This window comes from Octopus sinensis, linkage group LG2 (assembly GCF_006345805.1).
Source record: "Octopus sinensis linkage group LG2, ASM634580v1, whole genome shotgun sequence".
NCBI lineage: Eukaryota > Metazoa > Mollusca > Cephalopoda > Octopoda > Octopodidae > Octopus > Octopus sinensis.
The window spans coordinates 3,750,620-3,770,619 of NC_042998.1; the positions used below are offsets into that span (position 1 = coordinate 3,750,620).

Sequence of the window (20,000 nt, forward strand, 5' to 3'; positions counted from 1 at the left end):
ACTAGTTTCATGTCATTGAACTGCGGTGATGTTAGTGCATCATCTTCAATATATTTGTAGTCGATCATATTGACGTAAAAGGATGCAGCTCGATGTAGCTTTTGTTAAAATGGTACACACACGTGCAGGTGCACATACAGATATACACACCAAAGGCCTCTGTGCGGTTTTCGACTACCAGATCCAAGTACAAGACATTGGTTAACCCTGGATTACAATATAATATAGAATATAGGTGTCATCCATTCAGATCGAACTCCGAAACATAGCTTCTTAACCACACAGCTATGCTGCATAATACATCCAACCATCCATCCGTCCGTCCGTCCGTCCATCCATCCATCCATACATGTTAAATGCTTAAGGGACCACGCCCTATGAAATTCCTGGATCAGCCATCTGCACACATCCACAAATACGAATGAAATTACAATTGTGTAATCTAACTTTATTCGTTATTTTTCTTATTTTACAGTTAGAATACGGTAACTTATTGCTAGAATCACTTGCGTAATGATATTTATTATGTTATTTTTTTGCTCGGTTTTAAGGATTAATCTAATGCACCTAAAATATTCTTTCCTAATCTCTTTCATTTGAGTGGGTTGTACCCTGTGTAGTTTCTATGTATTTGTAAACCCGTGGATAATCTAATTCCCCGATCTCCGTTTCTTTATCTAAAATTTGTTTTTTAAAATTATTTTTCGTTACTCTGCTTCCTTTCAATGTTGCATTTACACATTTTCAAAACCAAATTTCTATACTTGTTCTGTGTATTCTTGTAAAAAAAAAGAATGCTTCCAGCTCTTTATTACCTGCATTGTACAACTTACTTAAGCCCTTCGGTCTCTGTGGAACGTAGGCTGTCGATGATCAATCTCTACTGTTTTCGACTCTAGACTACTAGCGTAGCTGGAGGAGGTGTGTATTAGTGTGGAGGGGAGGTGTGCGATAGGGGCGGTACCTTTAAAGTGACACCACTTTTGGGTTTGCTGTAGGCAATATGACTTTCTGTGGGGTCTGGGGGCAGCAAACGGAAGGGTCGCACCAGGCGGCACACACTCTGGCTACGCTAGTGTTCTGCACTGTTTTCTGCTTCTCTCCACCTGGGCCCCTGTTCTTCCTTGCAACTCCCTTTCGAATTTCATTTCCCAACGTCATATGATTCCCTGAAGGAAGGCCCTCTTCTCCCAGGTCCTGCTGGTTCTGAATTGTCATCGATGTTTCTATACCTTCACTCGACACAAACCAATTTTTACGTTTGAGAAGAGGTGGTCCATATTAGTCTAATCCTTTGACCTGTCCATAATGAGAGGACCTACCAGGAGCTTACACTCCATTGGCATAGCTCTTAGGATCAATATGACACACAAGCCATCACACTGCAGCAAGGACTGGACCTTGTGCTTGGCAGCGGACAACTTCGTGTCATCTATACGTAAAAAAAAAAAAATGTGATTGCTTTCTCCTAGCATCTATATCTGAGTCCAGCCCATTGATTGAAAGTGTTTTAATGCTAGTTTGAAATGAAATGGAGAAAGAGTGTCCCCTTACAATATTACTTACACTGGCAAAAATAAATTTAAGACCGATGATAAAAGTTCTGTACAAAAATAGTTATCGTCTGCATCATTCAAAAGAGAAATAAATTCTGCATAAGGTGTAAAAGATAAAAATAATTTGTATGGTGTTAGTAACAAAAATTTTGTAAGAAATAGAACTTTTATCATCGGTCTTAAATTTATTTTCGCCAGTATATCTAATGAAAATTCATTTTTTGTTTGTATCCGCAGAATCGGTTTTCATTTATCCGTAACACATTTCGGGTACTTGCTTCTTATTGGTGTTTCCTGACACATGGTTAATACTTTTTGTAAGTACCGGTAGTGAAGTCTGTCAAAGATCTTTTGGAAATCAATCCATGCCATAGTCGAACTCTTCTTTCTCCTTCTATAAGTCTTTATCTGATTTAGCTTTGTTGATCAGACATTGAGCGTTAGAACAACCACGAACCATTGCAACATTCTTTCTGTTCCTCTGGGAATGACTTCGATTCTGATGGTTGTCTTTTAAATCTCTAGGATTAAGATGGTTTTTCCTTTTGGTGAGCTATTCAAGCTTTGTTTCTTTCCTTTTTTTGTTTCCATTAAGATAATTAAATATTTATATGCGCATATGAAATATTTCAATCAGAAGTCTGGAAATTTTTTATCAATTTCCGATGCTTTAGTATCGCTGTTTTAGTTTTATTTGGTTTTAGTAGTGTCGAAGCTAATTTTGTACTGTTATTGCTTCTCACAGTTGTTTGGGTTCTGCACTTGTTTGTTTTGAACATTTTCATCCCTGCATATTTGTTTGTTGTTTGTACTTCTCCACAAAATACTTTTACTTCTTGTGTTCTTAGCACTACATCGATTTCTATTTTATTTTTACCCACTTTTTGATAAAATCGTTTTTGGTCGCAGTGGAACTGTTTATTTTGTTTAAAGAATTATGTTCACTTTTCATTACAATGTATTCTTTGAGATACAGTAAAGACTAGTTATAGGCATTCTTCGATTGTGGTTGTGATTAATTTTTTTTGCCATGTAATATTTCTGTAGAATTTGTCTCTCCTTCCAGTTGAATCTTTTGATTGACTATTTTAACAATCATCATCATCATCATTCCGTAGTTTTATTTTTATAGCGTGCTTTCACTTCACTATCGAGCGCAGCTCTGTGTGCATTGGGTATGTGCTGTGATTTGTTGTGATGCTCTGATGGTTATTGTATGGAAAGTGTTCTGCGTAGGATGTGTGCAGTGCCTAGTAGTGCAATTTTCTGTATGTTATATGTGTTTGTAAGTCCTGGTGTTTTTGTTATGTATTTGTCTGAATATTTTTTTATCATGCCTAATGCACCTACCATGATAGGAATTGTTTCTGTTTTTAGATTCCACATTCTGGTTACCTCTATTTCCAGGTCTTTGTATTTTGAGAGTTTCTCCATTTCTTTTAGAGACACGTTGTCATCTGCCGGTATTGATACATCAATTAGAAAGCATTTTTTTTCCTTCATGATCTCTGACAACTATATCTTTCACCACTCTTTCTCCCACTCTTTCTTCTTTTGGCCTGCTCGCTTAGCCAACGGGGTGGCGTCATTCATTATTATTATTATCATTATTATTATTATTATTTATCATCATTATTATTATTATTATTAAACCAGAATTAATTATTATTGTTGTTGTTGTTGTCGTTGTTGATCTGACTCAGGTTTCTTCTTATTCCTGTAGAATTTATGTGGGTACCAGGTTACTACGTGTAAACCTTAGGTATCCACAAGCTTTCAATAGTCTTTCCAGTGCTCAATAATCTTGTTCCTAAGAGGCAAAGCTTTCTGTAGCAGCTCTACAAGATATTCTATTTCAATCTCCTTCAACCATTCGTCTATATCTTTACTCACAGTTCCTAATGCACTGTAATAATATTACAGGCCCAATTTTACAGTCTTCATACTCCAAATTCTTACAATTCCAAATTTCAAGGGGTTGCATTTCTTTAAATTTTACATCCTCTTTCTTTACAATCCTGGAATCAAATATACATGAGGGATCAATTAGTAAGCAACTTTGCTTTTCTTTATCTATTATTGTTATGTCTGGAAAATCCCAAACAATTTTGCATTCTTCTTCTTCTTCTTCTTCTTCTTCTTCTTCTCCTTCTCCTTCTTCTTCTTCTTATTATTATTAAGGTAGCAAAATGGCAGAATTGTTAACCTGTCAGATAAAATGCTCAGGGACATTTCATCCATTTTACATTCTGTGTTCAAATTCTGCCTAGGTCAACTTTGCCACTCATCATTTGGGGGTTGATGGTAAAAGTACCAACCAAGCATTGGGGTCGATGTAATCGACTCATCCCCTCCCCAAAAGTTGCTGGCCTTGTGTCTATACTAGAAAGGATTATTATTATTATTATTGAATGAGAGAGCAGTGTATGCCATCAAAGTATTATTATTATTATTATTATTATTATATTATTATTATTAGTAGTAGTAGTAGTAGTAGTAGTAGTAGTAGTAGTAAGGTGTTGAGAGGACGTTGGTGTTGCCTTGGCAGAGGTTTGCGGTCTCTGAGTTCTCTTGCTATTATTATTATTATTATTATTAATTTAGGTGGAAAGGTGGCAGAATTGTTACCACTTTGAACAAAATCATAACCGACATTTCGCTTGTATGTTCTGTGTTCAAAATGCTGCTCAACTTTGCCTGTCATTCTTATGGGATCAATAAAATAAGTACAAGTCAAACATTGGGGTCAATGTAACTGAATAACCCTGCCAAATTTCAAGCCTTGTACCTGAGACGGCAGAATTATCAGCATGCCAAGCAAAATGCTTAGTGGCATTTGTCTGTCTTTACTTTGGGTTCAAATTCTGCCAAGGTTGACTTTACCTTTCATCCTTTCATGGTTGATAATATAAGTACCAGTTGAGTACTGGGGTCGATGCAATCGACTATCCTCTCCCCCAAAATGTCAGGCCTTGTGCTTATAGTAGCAAGGATTTTTATTCTTATTGGGATAATTTCACTGTACATTATTATGCTGATACACATTGTTATATAACTAATTATCCACCAGCTTCTGAATTTTGGCAAGCAATGGTATATATCATCCAACAAGCATGTATATACCTGCATGTACACACAAGAACACTCTGAAAAACACACACACAATTTTATGTAAAAATATTCTTAGGAAAAATGATTATCCATTTTACACACACACACACACACACACACACACACACACACACACACACAAGAATTAAGTCTTAAGTTTATTTTTAAATTTCTAAATATTAATCTTGTATAAAGGCTTGGTATTTTATAAGCTGCTTTAATCTCTGTCTGAAATTTATATTAATTTAATAAACAAAAATATTTATATTAAAATGATTATATTTGTAAACATCTATTTTTCATTTCACAACAACTGATATACGACTTCATCTTCAATGATAACGTCTACATTTATATGTGTGTGTGTGTGTGTGTGGATTTACTTTTAATTGTTCCAGTTAGAGGCTGTGGCAATGCTGGGGCACTGCCGTTTGAAAATGAGTGTGAGTCCCCTGATAAACTATCTCATAGTTTGTTGACTGCTCCTCAGATAAGACTAACTTGGCTTCTGTTTCCTATATTTCTCCATTCATAACATACATACATGGTCATGATGATGATGATAGTTCTTCATGTCCATAGATCATGAGGATAAAGCAACAGGTTTTTAAATGACTGTCAGCTGATCCCTTGAATGGCAAGCTATGGTTTACTATTGGCAAATATGTAGTCTTTGGTCAGATGGGGATTTTGAGGATGAAACCTTTGATGTTTGTCATCTGGCCTTCTCAAAGTTGCTTGTAGTTGTCTGGATGTAGTCTCACCAAATGTCCCTCTGTGCTGCGACTCCCTCCCACCCTGTGGGGGTCTCCACACGCACAAACACATACATGCATTTACGTACATACCTACATGCATACATACATACATACAGATATAGAGAGCTGGAGAAAGAGAAAATAGATGAGCTTATGTAGGGGTCTCTACATAATCATTCAGTTGTTATATCTCTCCCTTACTCAAGTATCTTTAAAAAGGACTCAGTTATTGGGCTGTGGCCACACTGAGGCATCATCTTGAAGGGTTTTAGTTGAATGAATTGACCCTCATGCATTTTTGTTTTAGAGCTGGTACTTATTCTGTTAGTCTCTTCTATCAAACCAAGACAATTTGACCAAGACAATTAGACAATTAGACCAAGACAATTAATAAAATGCTGTATGCTTTAGAAGAAATCCAACAAAGCAAAGTCCATGTTCATGACCCATTCCTTTCCCATACATACTCACCACCGTTGCTCCCTCGCCCTCCATTCTTCTTCACAGAACCACCTATCTACTTGCACACAATATGCCCCTGTCAAAGCCCTCCCCTTCTCTCTATCTCTAGCTCTCACTCACCTTTTGAAATCTGGTGAATTCATCCACCAACTCACCTTCTCCAATTCCTGGTTCACTTCACCATATACAGCACACTAACTGAATCATGGTCAAATTGACTGAACAAGAGCCTATACCATTTGTTCATCTGTTTTCATGCTTGCATAGGTTGGAGAAATCTGCTATTCGAAGTATTGTTTTATAGCCAGATGCCCGTCCTGGTGCTAAACCTTGCCACCTTTTCCTTAAATTAATATATAAAACTGATATCAGATCAAATCTGTTGATCCTCACTGCATATCATTTATATACTCTTTTTTTTACTTGTTTCAGTCATTTGACTGCGGCCATGCTGGAGCACCGCCGGTTGTCGAGCAAATCGACCCCGGGACTTATTCTTTGTAAGTCCAGTACTTATTCTATCGGTCTCTTTTGCCGAACCGCTAAGTGACGGGGACGTAAACACACCAGCATCGGTTGTCTAGCAATGCTAGGGGGATAAACACAGACACACAAACACACATACATATATATATATATATACATATATACGACAGGCTTCTATATATATATACATATATACGACAGTTTCTGTCTACCAAATCCACTCACAAGGCATTGGTTGGCCCGGGGCTATAGCAGAAGACACTTGCCCAAGATGCCACGCAGTGGGATTGAACCCGGAACCATGTGGTTGGTTAGCAAGCTACTTACCACACAGCTACTCCTTATATATAATAGAGATATATTTTCCAAAACTTGCTGTTATTCCATCAGAAGATAACAAATTCGAAAACACCTCTACTCTACTCTCCTGAAATAGACTGTTTTTATAATGTAAACTATACAGTGTATCAGTATGATACTATTTAATTTTAATGACAAAATATATTTGTAAAAAATGTTTGCCTTTTCTTACACTAAAATACTACACATATAATATGAATTCATTCATTCATACATACATACATACAAGAATACACACACACAATGTTATATATATGTGGATGTATGTGTGTATGTATATGTGCATATAGTATATATATGTTGTGTTTATATATACATACATAAATATATATATATATATATATATATATATATATAATATATATGTGTGTGTGTTAAATTAATATACAAGACTGACATCAGATCAAATCTCTTCACTCTCTCTGAAGTTATATACATACATATATAAATAAATATCAATATCTATCTATCTATCTATCTATCTATCTATCTATCTCTATCTATCTATCTATCTATCTATCTATCTATCTATCTATATATATATATATATATATATATCTATATATATATATATATATTATATATATGTGTGTGTGTTAAATTAATATACAAGACTGACATCAGATCAAATCTCTTCACTCTCTCTGAAGTTATATACATACATATATAAATAAATATCAATATCTATCTATCTATCTATCTATCTATCTATCTATCTATCTATCTATCTATCTATCTATCTATCTATCTATCTATCTATATATATATATTATATATATATAATATATTACACACACACAGTTATATATATGTGGTTGTATGTGTGCATATATTATATATATGTTGTCTTCATACATTCATACATATATATATATAAATATATATATATATGTGTATGTGTGTGTGTGTGTGTGTGTGTTAAATTAATATATAAGACTGACATCAGATCAAATCTCTTCACTCTCTCTGCATATAAGTTATATACATATATATACATAAATATCTATATATATATTACACACACCACACACTCTCGTACTTATATATCTCTGCACATTCACATGTGTGTATATGCATGCATATTTTCTCGTATGTTTTTATTGTTAGCGTATGTATACTTAGATGTATGCACATCTAAATAGATTTTCACACCATATCACATAAGCACTCACCAAGGAAGACTGACAGAAATTCAAATGTGATGACAATCGTACATGTGCATACATGTCTGACTCTGTTTGTGTGTGTGCGTGCATGCATAACTTTTGAAATCAAATATATAAATTTATTTTGAAGAAGTCACCTCAGTACAGTATATAATTCTTAAAACTAGGTGAAAAAAATGGATTTGGAATTGTAAAAACGAAAGATTTTTTTTGAATATCAACATGGAATTGTAAAAAAGACATAAAGCAAGTTCCATGTCACTGTTTTCCTCCATCACCACCACCACCACCACCACCATCACCACTTTCTATTCTACCAAACGGTTATACTCTCCTTAAACACTGTGTCTGTTTCTCTTCTCCATTCTTGCAACCTACCCAGCAGTACATCATCTCTCTTTCGTCCTCCTGTTTACTGTATCATCGTTTCTATTTTGCTATACCATACTATTAGACATCCCCTACACCCCCACTCACTCCCGGCACCACTGACTCAACCATTCCTTCCCACCTTGTATCCTGAAGGTCCACTGTAACACCTCATCACCACTTATATTACTTTCCTACTCAATCTCCTCTCTCAGTTAAAGTGTAAGTAGTCTTGTGTCTCATCTGAAGCAAGGAACCTGTTCTGCTCTGGACCTTTTCTCTCACACATTACTCTCTTCCACTTCTTATTCTCCTAGCATAAAGTTGCCTCCTCATTTATTGTTTGTATGGCAATCCCACTAGCGCTGGTCTCGTGAAAAAAGCACCCAGTACACATTGTGAAGTAGTTGGCATTAGGTATAGCATCCAGCCACAGAAACCATGCCAAACAGACACTGGAGCAGGGCATAGTCAGTCTGTATGTGTGTGCTTTCAAAATGTGACCTCGTGTGTACCGTTGGCGATTTTTTTCCTCTGTCTTCCCTTCTCTGGATCTTTCCTTCTCCTATGTTTCCGACGAAGAGCTCCACTCGAAACGTTAAACCCTCCTTCTTTCCTTCTTTCCTGAGCGTCCAATAATACTATATTTGTTCCACGTCCTCGCGTTGTTGCGTTTTTTGTGTTTTCTTGTTTGGATTAACTTTATAACCGCATATATATATATATATATATATATAAAATAATAATAATAATAATATAAATGATATATAAATATATGCATATATACATACATATATGTACGTACCTACATCTATATGTATATATGCATGCATATGTCTTGTACTGTTTTTTCGTTGTTTGAAAAAAGTTCGTTTCCATGTTTTTGTTTTTATGTTTTCATTTCTCCTTGTGTTCAACGTTTTTTTTTTTTGATGTCCTGTACCAATATATGCATGTATATATACATATAGATGTAAGTATGTACATATATGAATGTATATATGCATATATTTATATATTATTTATATCATTATACAATTGAACGCCACGCATCCTTTTCCAAGTAAGTTTTATATATATATATATATATATATATATATATAAATATATACACACACACACACACAAGGGGTGCTGAAAAGTTTCTGGCTTTAAGGGAATCACAAAAGGCCTGGTCGAAGACCCAATTTTCTGAGTTCTTTTATATGGCTTAAAAACTGAAGGACCATTGCAATAACTGTGTGGATCTGAGAGGGGAATATGTTGCATAAAATCATAATTAATTGATCTTCCTGTTTTTTCTTTAACCCAAAACCCACAATATATATGTATGCATGTGTGTGTCTGCACATGTGTGTATATATTCATATTTATATATCTATACATACATAGACTTCTTTACTATATAGCTGTAAAGCTACATAATTCATTTAAGTGCAAAGAGTTTCATGTGTAGTACTTAGTAAATCTACTTTGTCTATTGAATTCTATATCTCCTGTTTGAACCATCAAATCCAAGTGTGAATGTATGTGTATGTAAACACATTCACACAAGTGTGTATGCACACACACAAACACACAACACACACACATTGTATGAATTTGTTTGCCTAATTGTTTAAATGGTTGATTTATCTAATATGTATATATCCATGTATACAAACACACCCATGCGTTAACACAATTTTAAAACTATTTTTTATTTCTTCTTTTAGGATACCAAGAAGTGAAAATGATCCCAGCTGGGGCTCGAAATATATTTGTTAATGAATTGAAAGGTGCTCAATCTGCAGAACACAACTATCTGGCCCTGCGCAACCAGAATGGAGAATACTATTTGAATGGGGGCTGGTTTATTGAATGGAGTGGTGACTATGAAATAGCTGGCACAATTGTTCATTATTCACGTGAGGGAGATGTTGAAAGCTTCAATGCTGTTGGACCTTTAAAAGAACCCCTAACGATAATGGTACGTTTCACACTACTTGTCTATTTTCACCGCTGCCTTCACTGAGGCGGAGGTATTGTTTTCAGTTGTGTTTGTTTGTTTGTCCGTGGACAAGATATCTCAAGAACTGCCTGATGGATTGAAATGAAACTTTCAGGGATGTTTGGCCTCGTGGCTGGCATAAACTGATTAGATTTTGGGATCGATCCGGTTCTGGACAAGGATTCTGATGCAGCACGGATTTTTCTCAGTGAACAGATCGTGGTCTATTCTGAATTATTTTTCCTGTTTTTTTTTTTACATAATTTTTCAGAGCAGTTGGGTTCGTTTTTAGTATTCTCGTTTGTGAGAGCAGTTGAGTTTATTCCAGATATTCTCATTTTAAAAATCATCTCTGGCTAATCGTTGAGAGGACGTTGGTGTTGCCTTGGTAGAGGTTTGTGCTCTCTGAGTGCTCGTGTTTGATATTATTATTTATTACTTGTAAGCAATCCATAAATATATGATTTCATTATGTTTAATTTTGAAAGCACATGGCTTAGTGCTTGAGGTTATTGAGCTCATGAGATTGGTACCTGGTGGTGTGTTGGATCCTTGAGCGAGGCACTTTATTTCATGTTACTCCAGTCCACTCAGTTGGAAAAAATGAGTAATACCTGTAATTAATAGGGCCAGCCTTGTCGCATTGACTCACACTGAATCCCTTTAAGAAATATGTTAAGGTTATGTGCGTGTCTGTGGAATGCTCAGTCAGTTGCACATTAATACCACAAGCAGGCTGTTCCATTGATTGGACCAACTGGAACACTTGTCATCGAAACAGATGGTGTGTCAGTTAACTTTGTTATATGATTTATTTCATGATGCAAGGAAGTTTAAATATAAGCTTACACAAATACACACACACACACACACACACACACACAGAGGCATATATAATTTTCTCCTTCTTTTCATCATTGTCCTCCCCCTCCTCATCTGCCTCGTTATAGTCCATTCTCTTCTTGGTCCTCCTTTTATGTTGTGATTATCCTCCTTGTTAGTCATTTACATCTTGCCCCTCCTCTACATCATCATCGTCATTCACCTCCACTTTCTCCTCCTCCACTTCCTCCTCCCTCTTCTCCTCCTACTCCTCTCCACTCCTCCTTCTCCTCCTCCTCCTCCACCTCTCAACTTCCTCCTCCTCCACTTCCTTCTCCTCCACTTCCTCCTCTCCACTTCCTCCTCCTCCTCTCCACTTCCTCCTCCTCCTCTCCACTTCCTCTCCATCCTCCTCCTCCTCCTCTATCTCATCACTTAATCTAGTCTTCTTTAGAACCATGCCTTGCCAATTGTCCCGGTCACTTGTAATCTCTTTTGTAAAGTCCCACTGTCTGAGAACAGTCTTCAGCATTGCATCCCATACACTCTTCATTCAGAATTTCATTTCAACTAATTTCATTGTGCTTCTTTACCCGAATGTCATCCTCTATATGTCTCTTGAGTGAGATCGTTGCCAGTGCCACTAGACTGGCTCCTGTGCAGGTGGCACATAAAAAGCACCATTTGAGCATGGCTGTTGCCAGTGGCACGTAAAAGCACCCACTACATTCTCAGAGTGGTTGGCATTAGGAAGGGCATCAAGCTGTAGAAATTCTGCCAAATCAGATCGGAGCCTGGTGCAGCCATCTGGTTCACCAGTCCTCAGTCAAATCGTCCAACCCATGCCAGCATGGAAAGCAGACGTTAAACGATGATGATGATGACAGCTGATGTTCTTACATCTAAGTTTTCACTCAGCTTATCTGTGCTTGATAATTCCTGAATGCAAATATTACACATCCAGCCTCAATTCTTTCTTTATACTTGCTTCATACACAGAATCACTGTTTCGTTACCATATGATACCACATCATTGTGCTTCATACATAACCATTACACAATCTGCAGGCATGGCTGCATGGTAAGAAGCTTGCTTCCTAACCATGTGGTCTTGGGTTTAGTCCAACCGTGTGACATCTTGGGCAAGTGTTTTTCACTGTGGAGCTGGACCAGACCAAAATCTTGTAAGTGGATTTGGTAGGCAGAAACTGAAAGAAGCCTTAATTTGATAGAAAGAAGAAGATTTGGTACACAGAAACTGAAAGGCGGTGAGCTAGCAGAAATGTTAGCACGCTGGGTGAAATGCTGAGCAGCATTTCGTCTGCTGCTACGTTCTGAGTTCAAATTCCACCGAGGTCGACTTTGCCTTTCATCTTTTTGGGGTTGATAAATTAAGTACCAGTTATTCACTGGGTCGATATAATCGACTTAATCCGTTTGTCTGTCCTTGTTTGGCCCCTTGTGGGCAGTAAAGAAATAAGAAACTGAAAGAAGCCTATTATATCATCATCCACATCATCATCATCATCATCATATTCCTTTAACATCTGCTTTCCATGTTGGCATGGGTTCTCTGGCTTGACCAGAGCTGGCAAGCAGGAGAGCTGCATCAAGTGTCAGTCTGATTTGGCTTCGTTTCTATGGCTGGATGCCCTTCCTAATGCCAACCACTTTACAGAGTGTACTGGGTGCTTTTTATGTGGCACCAGTATAGCATATATGTGTCTGTGTGTTTGTTTTACACCACCACTTGACAACCGGTTTTGGTTTTTACATCTCCATAACTTAGCAGTTCAGCAAAAACGACTAATGGAATAAGTACCAGACTTATAAATAAATACTGGGGTCAGTTTGTTTAACTAAATCCTTCAAGGCATTGCCTCAGCATGGCCACAGTCCAAACACTGGAACAAGTGAAACATAAAAGGTAATAACTCCCTAACCTTTGTCTGCCCTACCCTTACCCTGGGTCCTATGTTTTTGGAGTACCCATCTCGATCAATAATTTCATCACATAGATAACAGAAGCTATCAGTTATTATTTTCTGTCATTTACTTGTTTCAGTCATTAGACTACGGCCATGCTGGGGCACCACCTTAAAGAATTTTTAGTTGAATGAATCGACCCAGTACTTAGCTGTTTTTTAAGCCTGGTATTTATTCTATCAGTCTTATTTGCCAAACCGCTATGTTATGAGGAAGTAAACACTCTATCAATGGTTTTCAAGCAGTGGTGGAGGACATACATATACATACACACACATAAGGCAGTGGGTTGGCAGAATCGTTAGCACACCGGTTGAAATGCTGAGCGGTATTTCGTCTGCCATTATGTTCCGAGTTCAAATTCTGCTGAGGTCAACTTTGCCTTTCATTCTTTTAGGGGTCGATAAATTAAGTACCAGTTATGCACTGGGGTCAATATAATCGACTTAATACCTTTGTCTCTCCTTGTTTGTCCCCTCTATGTTTAGCCCCTTGTGGGCAATAAAGAAATAAGAAATGTTAGTACACTGGACGAAATCCTTAGCTGCATTTTGTCTGTGTTTACATTCTGAGTTCAAATTCCGCCGAGGTCGACTTTGCCTGTCATCCTTTCGGGGTCGACTAAATAAGTACCAGTTATGCACTGGGGTCGATGTAATCGACTTAGCCCCTTTGTCTGTCCCCTCTATGTCAGCCCCTTGTGGGCAGTAAAGAAATAACAAACATAAACACATAAATATATGCACACATATATATATATGTATATATATATGACGTTGCTACCATTTGAACCCGGTCTCCAGGCTCAGAATAACACATGAGCTGATGTTCCTACTCTTCTTCCCCCATCAGTTTAAGAGATGTGGCAAAGAGGTCATAAGCATGGATCATCAATGCATGTTAACATGGAAAGCAGATTTAAAACGATAACGATGACGATGACAAAGAAAATAATACATATATGCATATATATATATATATATAGATATATATATATATATATATATGCATATATATATATATATATATATATATATATATATATATATATATATGCATATATATATATATATATATGCATGCATATATATATATGCATATATGTACACACGCACACACAGAAAACACACACACACACACACACGCATAAACATTAGCAGTGACTGGGTCATAGATGTAGGCTGAGAGACTTTGATAGTTGAAGATCTATACAAATATCACAAAATAATGAGAAAACAGTTGTGAATATAACAGAGTAATTGTGTTTTATATGTCTGATATAAATCTATTATGATGCAAAGCACGATTTCAGATAAAATCACGAATTTTATGAATTTTATTGTGTGTTTTTTTTTCACCCTTTTTGATGTACACGATCACAAGTTTCCTCAGCTTCTAGGTTTTTGTTTTTCTTTAACCTCTTTGAAACAGTTATAGTCTCTCTTTCTCTCTCTCTCTCTTCTTCTCTCCCTCTTTCTCTCTCTTGGCATTATAACTCCATCGTTTTATTACAGTAAGACTATTTCGTTTAGCTTTTGTTTCCACAAGTCTTTCCTTTTTCTTTTTGTATTTGATCTGTCAGTTATCAGACAAATGAGTCAATTGCTTTAAAATGCTTTTATGATCAAAGGTGTCTATCAATAGAGTATCAACCCTATTGCTCATTACTACGTACCCGACTTTTAATTGCAGACAATTGCTAAATTGTGATTGTGTAGATACTAGTTAATCTACTTGACTCCAGAGATCTCTGGACGAAATCTCATGATATAACACTCACACACACACACATACACACACACATATGCACAGAGAAGCACACACACACACACACACACACACACACACACACACACAGAGGCACAAACATATACATATGCATGCACACACACATACGCACATGGCACACACAGACACACACACACACACACACACACACACATGCACATAGAAGCACACACACACGCATGCACAGAGGTACACACATACACTCACAGAGGCACAGACACACATATGCATACACACACATACGCACATGGCACACACAACGACACACACACACACACACACACACGAAGTGTACACATCCCGACTAGAAATATCAACTGAAATATTTTTTCCATGCTAACTTATATAATGTTCCATAAACTTATATGTGGTTTATTCTTGTTTGATAAGCATTTTTGCTATTTCTGACTCTTCAGTTTCCGACTTGTGAGTTGATTTGATAGAGAGAAGCTTGAAGAAAACCATTGTATATATGTAAACGTGTGTATATATGTATGTCATCATCATCGTTTAACGTCCGTTTTCCATGCTGGCATGGGTTGGACGGTTTTATGTTGTCATTGTCCTCCTTGTCCAACTTGCAGTCATTTACATGGAGTTGGCCAGCTGGGAGCTGTCCAGATTCCAATTGTCTGCTATAGCATGGCCTCCACAGCTGAATGCCCTTCCAAACACCTATTTCTTTACTACCTACAAGGGGCTAAACACAGAGAGGACAAACAAGGACAGACAAATGGATTAAGTCGACTACATTGACCCCAGTGCATAACTAGTACTTATTTAATCGACCCCCGAAAGGATGAAAGACAAAGTCGACCTCGGCGGAATTTGAACTCAGAACGTAGCGGCAGACAAATTACCTATTTCTTTACTACCCACAAGGGGCTAAACACAGGGAGGACGAACAAGGACAGACAAACGGATTAAGTTGATTATATCAACCCCAGTGTGTAACTGGTACTTATTTAATCCACCCCGGAAGGATGAAAGGCAAAGTCGACCACGGCAGAATTTGAACTCAGAACATAGCGACAGACAAAATACTGCTAAGCATTTCGCCCAGTGTGCTAACCACTCTGCCAGCTCGCCGCCTTTGACCTTCCAAACACCAGTCACTTAACAGAGTGTACTGGGTGATCTTCACATGCCACCAGCACAGGTACACTTATGCAGCACCAGAATAGGTGTGTTTACACAGCACCTGTAAACGACAAGCCAGTATGTATGGAAGACAGTGGTTTTGCTTAGCTTGATGCATCTTTTCAAGTACAGCAAATTGCCACATCTCCCAGTTCTTTGTATACATTGGGTTGTCCGGAAAGTTCATGCCGATTTTTAAAGGAAAGGAAAAGGTCAATAAATACTTGCCATTACATTTTTAATCAACCAAATATGGCAAAGAATTCATCAAGGTATCTTTTTACGTCATGCAAGGAATGGAAATTTTTACCATTAAGACTATTCTGCAGAGACCTGAATAAGTGGAAATCCAAAGGAGCAACGTCTGGTGAATGTGGAGGGTGGGGTAACACATCCCAGCCGAGCTGCAGCAATTTTTGTCTGGTTCCCAAAGCATCAAGTGTTGAAAATGAACTTTCTTATCTTCCAATTTAAAGGGTTACAGAATTAACAGAGGTTATAGGAACATCAATCTTCTTACATGAAAAGATAGCTTAAACTGTGCTCTGAATGGAGGTGTAGTGAAATCCTATTTTATGGACTCAACCATGTTCTAAAATAAGTCAAAAGGTAAGCTACTATAAATCAGCACGAACTTTCCAGACAGCCCAATACTACTACCACTAGTAACTAATTTTAAAAATATTCTATTCTTAAAAGCAGATAAAAACATATTTTTCTAATTGTTTCATGAATATTATAGCACGTTCTTTTTTTTAAATGAAACTTGATACTGCATCAAAGGTCAAAAGTAGTTTTATATCACTTCACAGTCTTTTGGTTAATATCAATAAATAGTATCAGTTCTTCTTACCTTAATATTACCTAATAAAAAGCACCATTTGAGCGTGGCTGTTGCCAGTACCACCTGACTGGCCCTCATGCTGGTGGCACGTAAAAAGCAGCCACTATTCTCGGTGTGGTTGGCATTAGGAAGGGCATCCAGCTGTAGAAACTCTGCCAGATCAGATTGGAGTCTGGTTTAGCAATCTGGTTTGCCAGACCTCAGTCAAATCGTCCAACCCATGCTGGCATGGAAAACGGACGTTAAACGATGATGATGATGATATATATATATATGTGTGTGCATGTGTGATGGGCTTCTTTCAGTTTCCATCAACAAAATCCATTGAATTTGGTCAGCCCAGGGCTATACTAGAAAACACTTAACCAAGCCAACATACAGTGGGATTGAACCCAAAATTAAATTATTGGGAAGCAAATGTCTTAACCACATAGCCATGCCTGCATCTGCCATACCTGAACAAATTCACACAGACACAAGCACACACACTATATATATATATATATATATATATATATATATATACTTTGATAGGATTCGGCCATTATTGGCCCAGGCCATGTCTAACTTAATAGCACCATATATATTTATTTATGTATGTATGTATATGTATAGTTTACTTAAGGCACTGAGGAATTTGAGAACAATTATGAAACTGTTACAGTGCAAGTGGATCTCTATAAGAAACTATAGTCTATAATCTCATATGTATATGAACACACATACACACATGCACATCACAAAAGCAATACGTTTAGAGGATGTAAATCTAGGTGTGTGAATCAACTCAAATTTATTAATGGTATTTATATCATTGACATGGTAAGGAATGATAAGTTAAAGTTAAGTTGTGGATGATTCCAAATCAAAAAGTAAAGTACACAACAAAATGCAGTACATTATTTAATCTAGAGCTCCAACAGTTTCTTTGAGAAATTAATCATTAGAAATATGATTCATCGTGAATAATTTATCAATTTATCAATGAGTTTATTTTTTATTCAAAAGATACATTTGGATATTGAATGATTAAACACTCTTATGAAAATGATATATCTCATTGTTTTTCTCTTTAGTCCTATTAATTTATGTAAATTCTCTTCATGTATTCCATGTGTGTGTGTGTATTTATAGGCAAATACACACATGTATGTATACATATACGAATACATTTATCAAGATATATATACATAAACTTATATGTGTATGTATATAATCATTATCATCATCCTCATCATTTAATGTTCTTCTTCTCTGCTGGCATGGGTTGGATAGTTCGACATGGACAGATGAGATAGAGGGCTGCACTAGATTCTACGAAGACTATGTTTACCTCCATCAGTAATGCTATGTGTTTCTGCTGGTCAGCATCTCTGATGAGTCACTTATATTGCCCAATGCAATAGTAACCGTGAAACTAATGGGAACCTTTTATATATATATATATATATATATATATACATACACATGCATATAGGGTTGAACGAAATAAGTAGTATGCCCTGGAATTTTTCTAAAATTGAGTAAAATAAATAAAACAAGAGCACTCAGAAAGTGCAAACCTCTGCCAAGGCAACACCAACGTCCTCTCAATGATTAACCAGAGAGGACTTTTAAAAAGAAAATATCTTAAATAAACTCGAACACTCTCACAAACGAGAATATTAAAAACGAACCCAACAGCCCTCAAAAATTAAGTAAAAAAACAGGAAAAATAATCCAGTATTTGTGTCCGGTCCCAGATTGATCCCAAAATCTAATGAGTTTGTGCCAGTCATGAGGCCAAACTTCCCTGAAAGTTTCATTTGAATCCATGTGGCAGTTCTTGAGATATCTTGTCCACAGATAAACAAACAAACAAACATGACTGAAAACAATACCTCCACCTTTGCTAAGGCAGAGGTAATAATGGTAAATACACATGTAATCATACGATGATGAGCAAAATGAATTGTGTTTTCTTTATTAACCTCTAAGGGTTCACAAAAAACACTGAAGACAGTACAAGACACTAATGTAAAGAAAATGGCAAATGTTTTGGTTCATGACTTTTGGCCTATCCTGTATATATATATATATATATATATATATATATTATATATATATATATATATATATATATATATATATATACAAAATTTAAAGGACTGACCACTAAAAGTGGACGGTCAACATGCTAGATATAGACGTCAAATCGCTATTTTCCACAAAGAATATGTTCTCAAATAAAAACTCAGCACAAAACCAAAGCATTAAAAATAAGCAAGACAAATGAAAATAAACGAAATAAAAATGATTACCCATGTACTGATCAGTTTCGATTGTTAATATCCGCAAGGATAAACTGCAATCTCCTCAGCATGGTCTGTCATATTAGAAATACAATTTGCAGGACTAGATGCAAAAACGTTTGACTGGAGTCTCGCGTGCATGGAGTCCAACCGATTATATATATTTAAATATATATATATTATATATATATATTATATATATATATATATATATATATGAGAGAGAAAGAGAGAGAGTGTGTGTGTTTGTGTGTATCCTTGTCTCGACATCACTGGTAGTTCTAAATGATCACGACATCCGTGATGTTACCATCATACAAATGATTTCCTTTGCCAGTCTTCTTATGAAAAACGTCTCTGGCTAGGAGGAAGTATTACTCTGCTTAGAAACAGGTGAAAGTTGGCAACAGGTTGGGTAATCAGTTGTAAAAAATCTTCCTCAATAATTTCTGTTTAATGCATGCAATTATGGTAAAAATATACATTAAACGAGGAATGCAAAGCTGTAATTTATAAGTAAAAGGACCATTTTTATAAGGTCCTGTTGCAGACAACCTTGATAAAGAATGACAGTGACCCTGTTATCATTGCAAATGAGTAGAAAGATATATTGCCTTATTCCAATATACATAGAGATTATGTATATAGTGCAAGAAAAGAAGTCTTCTCAAAACTCATAAAGTTTTTGAGATACCTATTTCTTTACTACCCACAAGGGGCTAAACACAGAGAAGACAAACAAGGACAGACAAACGGATTAAGTCGATTCTATCGACCCCAGTGCATAACTGGTACTTATTTAATTGACCCTGAAAGGATGATAGGCAAAGTTGACCTCGGCGGAATTTGAACAAGTTTTGAGATACCATTG

At 36.4% G+C, this 20,000-nt stretch overlaps 1 protein-coding gene across 3 annotated transcripts in view; it reads left to right on the forward strand.

The window, feature by feature from the left end:
- Positions 1-20,000, forward strand: part of LOC115232408 (A disintegrin and metalloproteinase with thrombospondin motifs 7) — a 313,827-nt gene that overhangs the window by 191,088 nt on the left and 102,739 nt on the right. For all 3 annotated transcript variants that reach the window (XM_036511342.1, XM_029802264.2, XM_029802265.2), the window contains exon 16: positions 9,984-10,237. In XM_036511342.1, the coding sequence (XP_036367235.1) occupies positions 9,984-10,237 (254 nt within the window). The remainder of the gene's footprint in view (positions 1-9,983; positions 10,238-20,000) is intronic.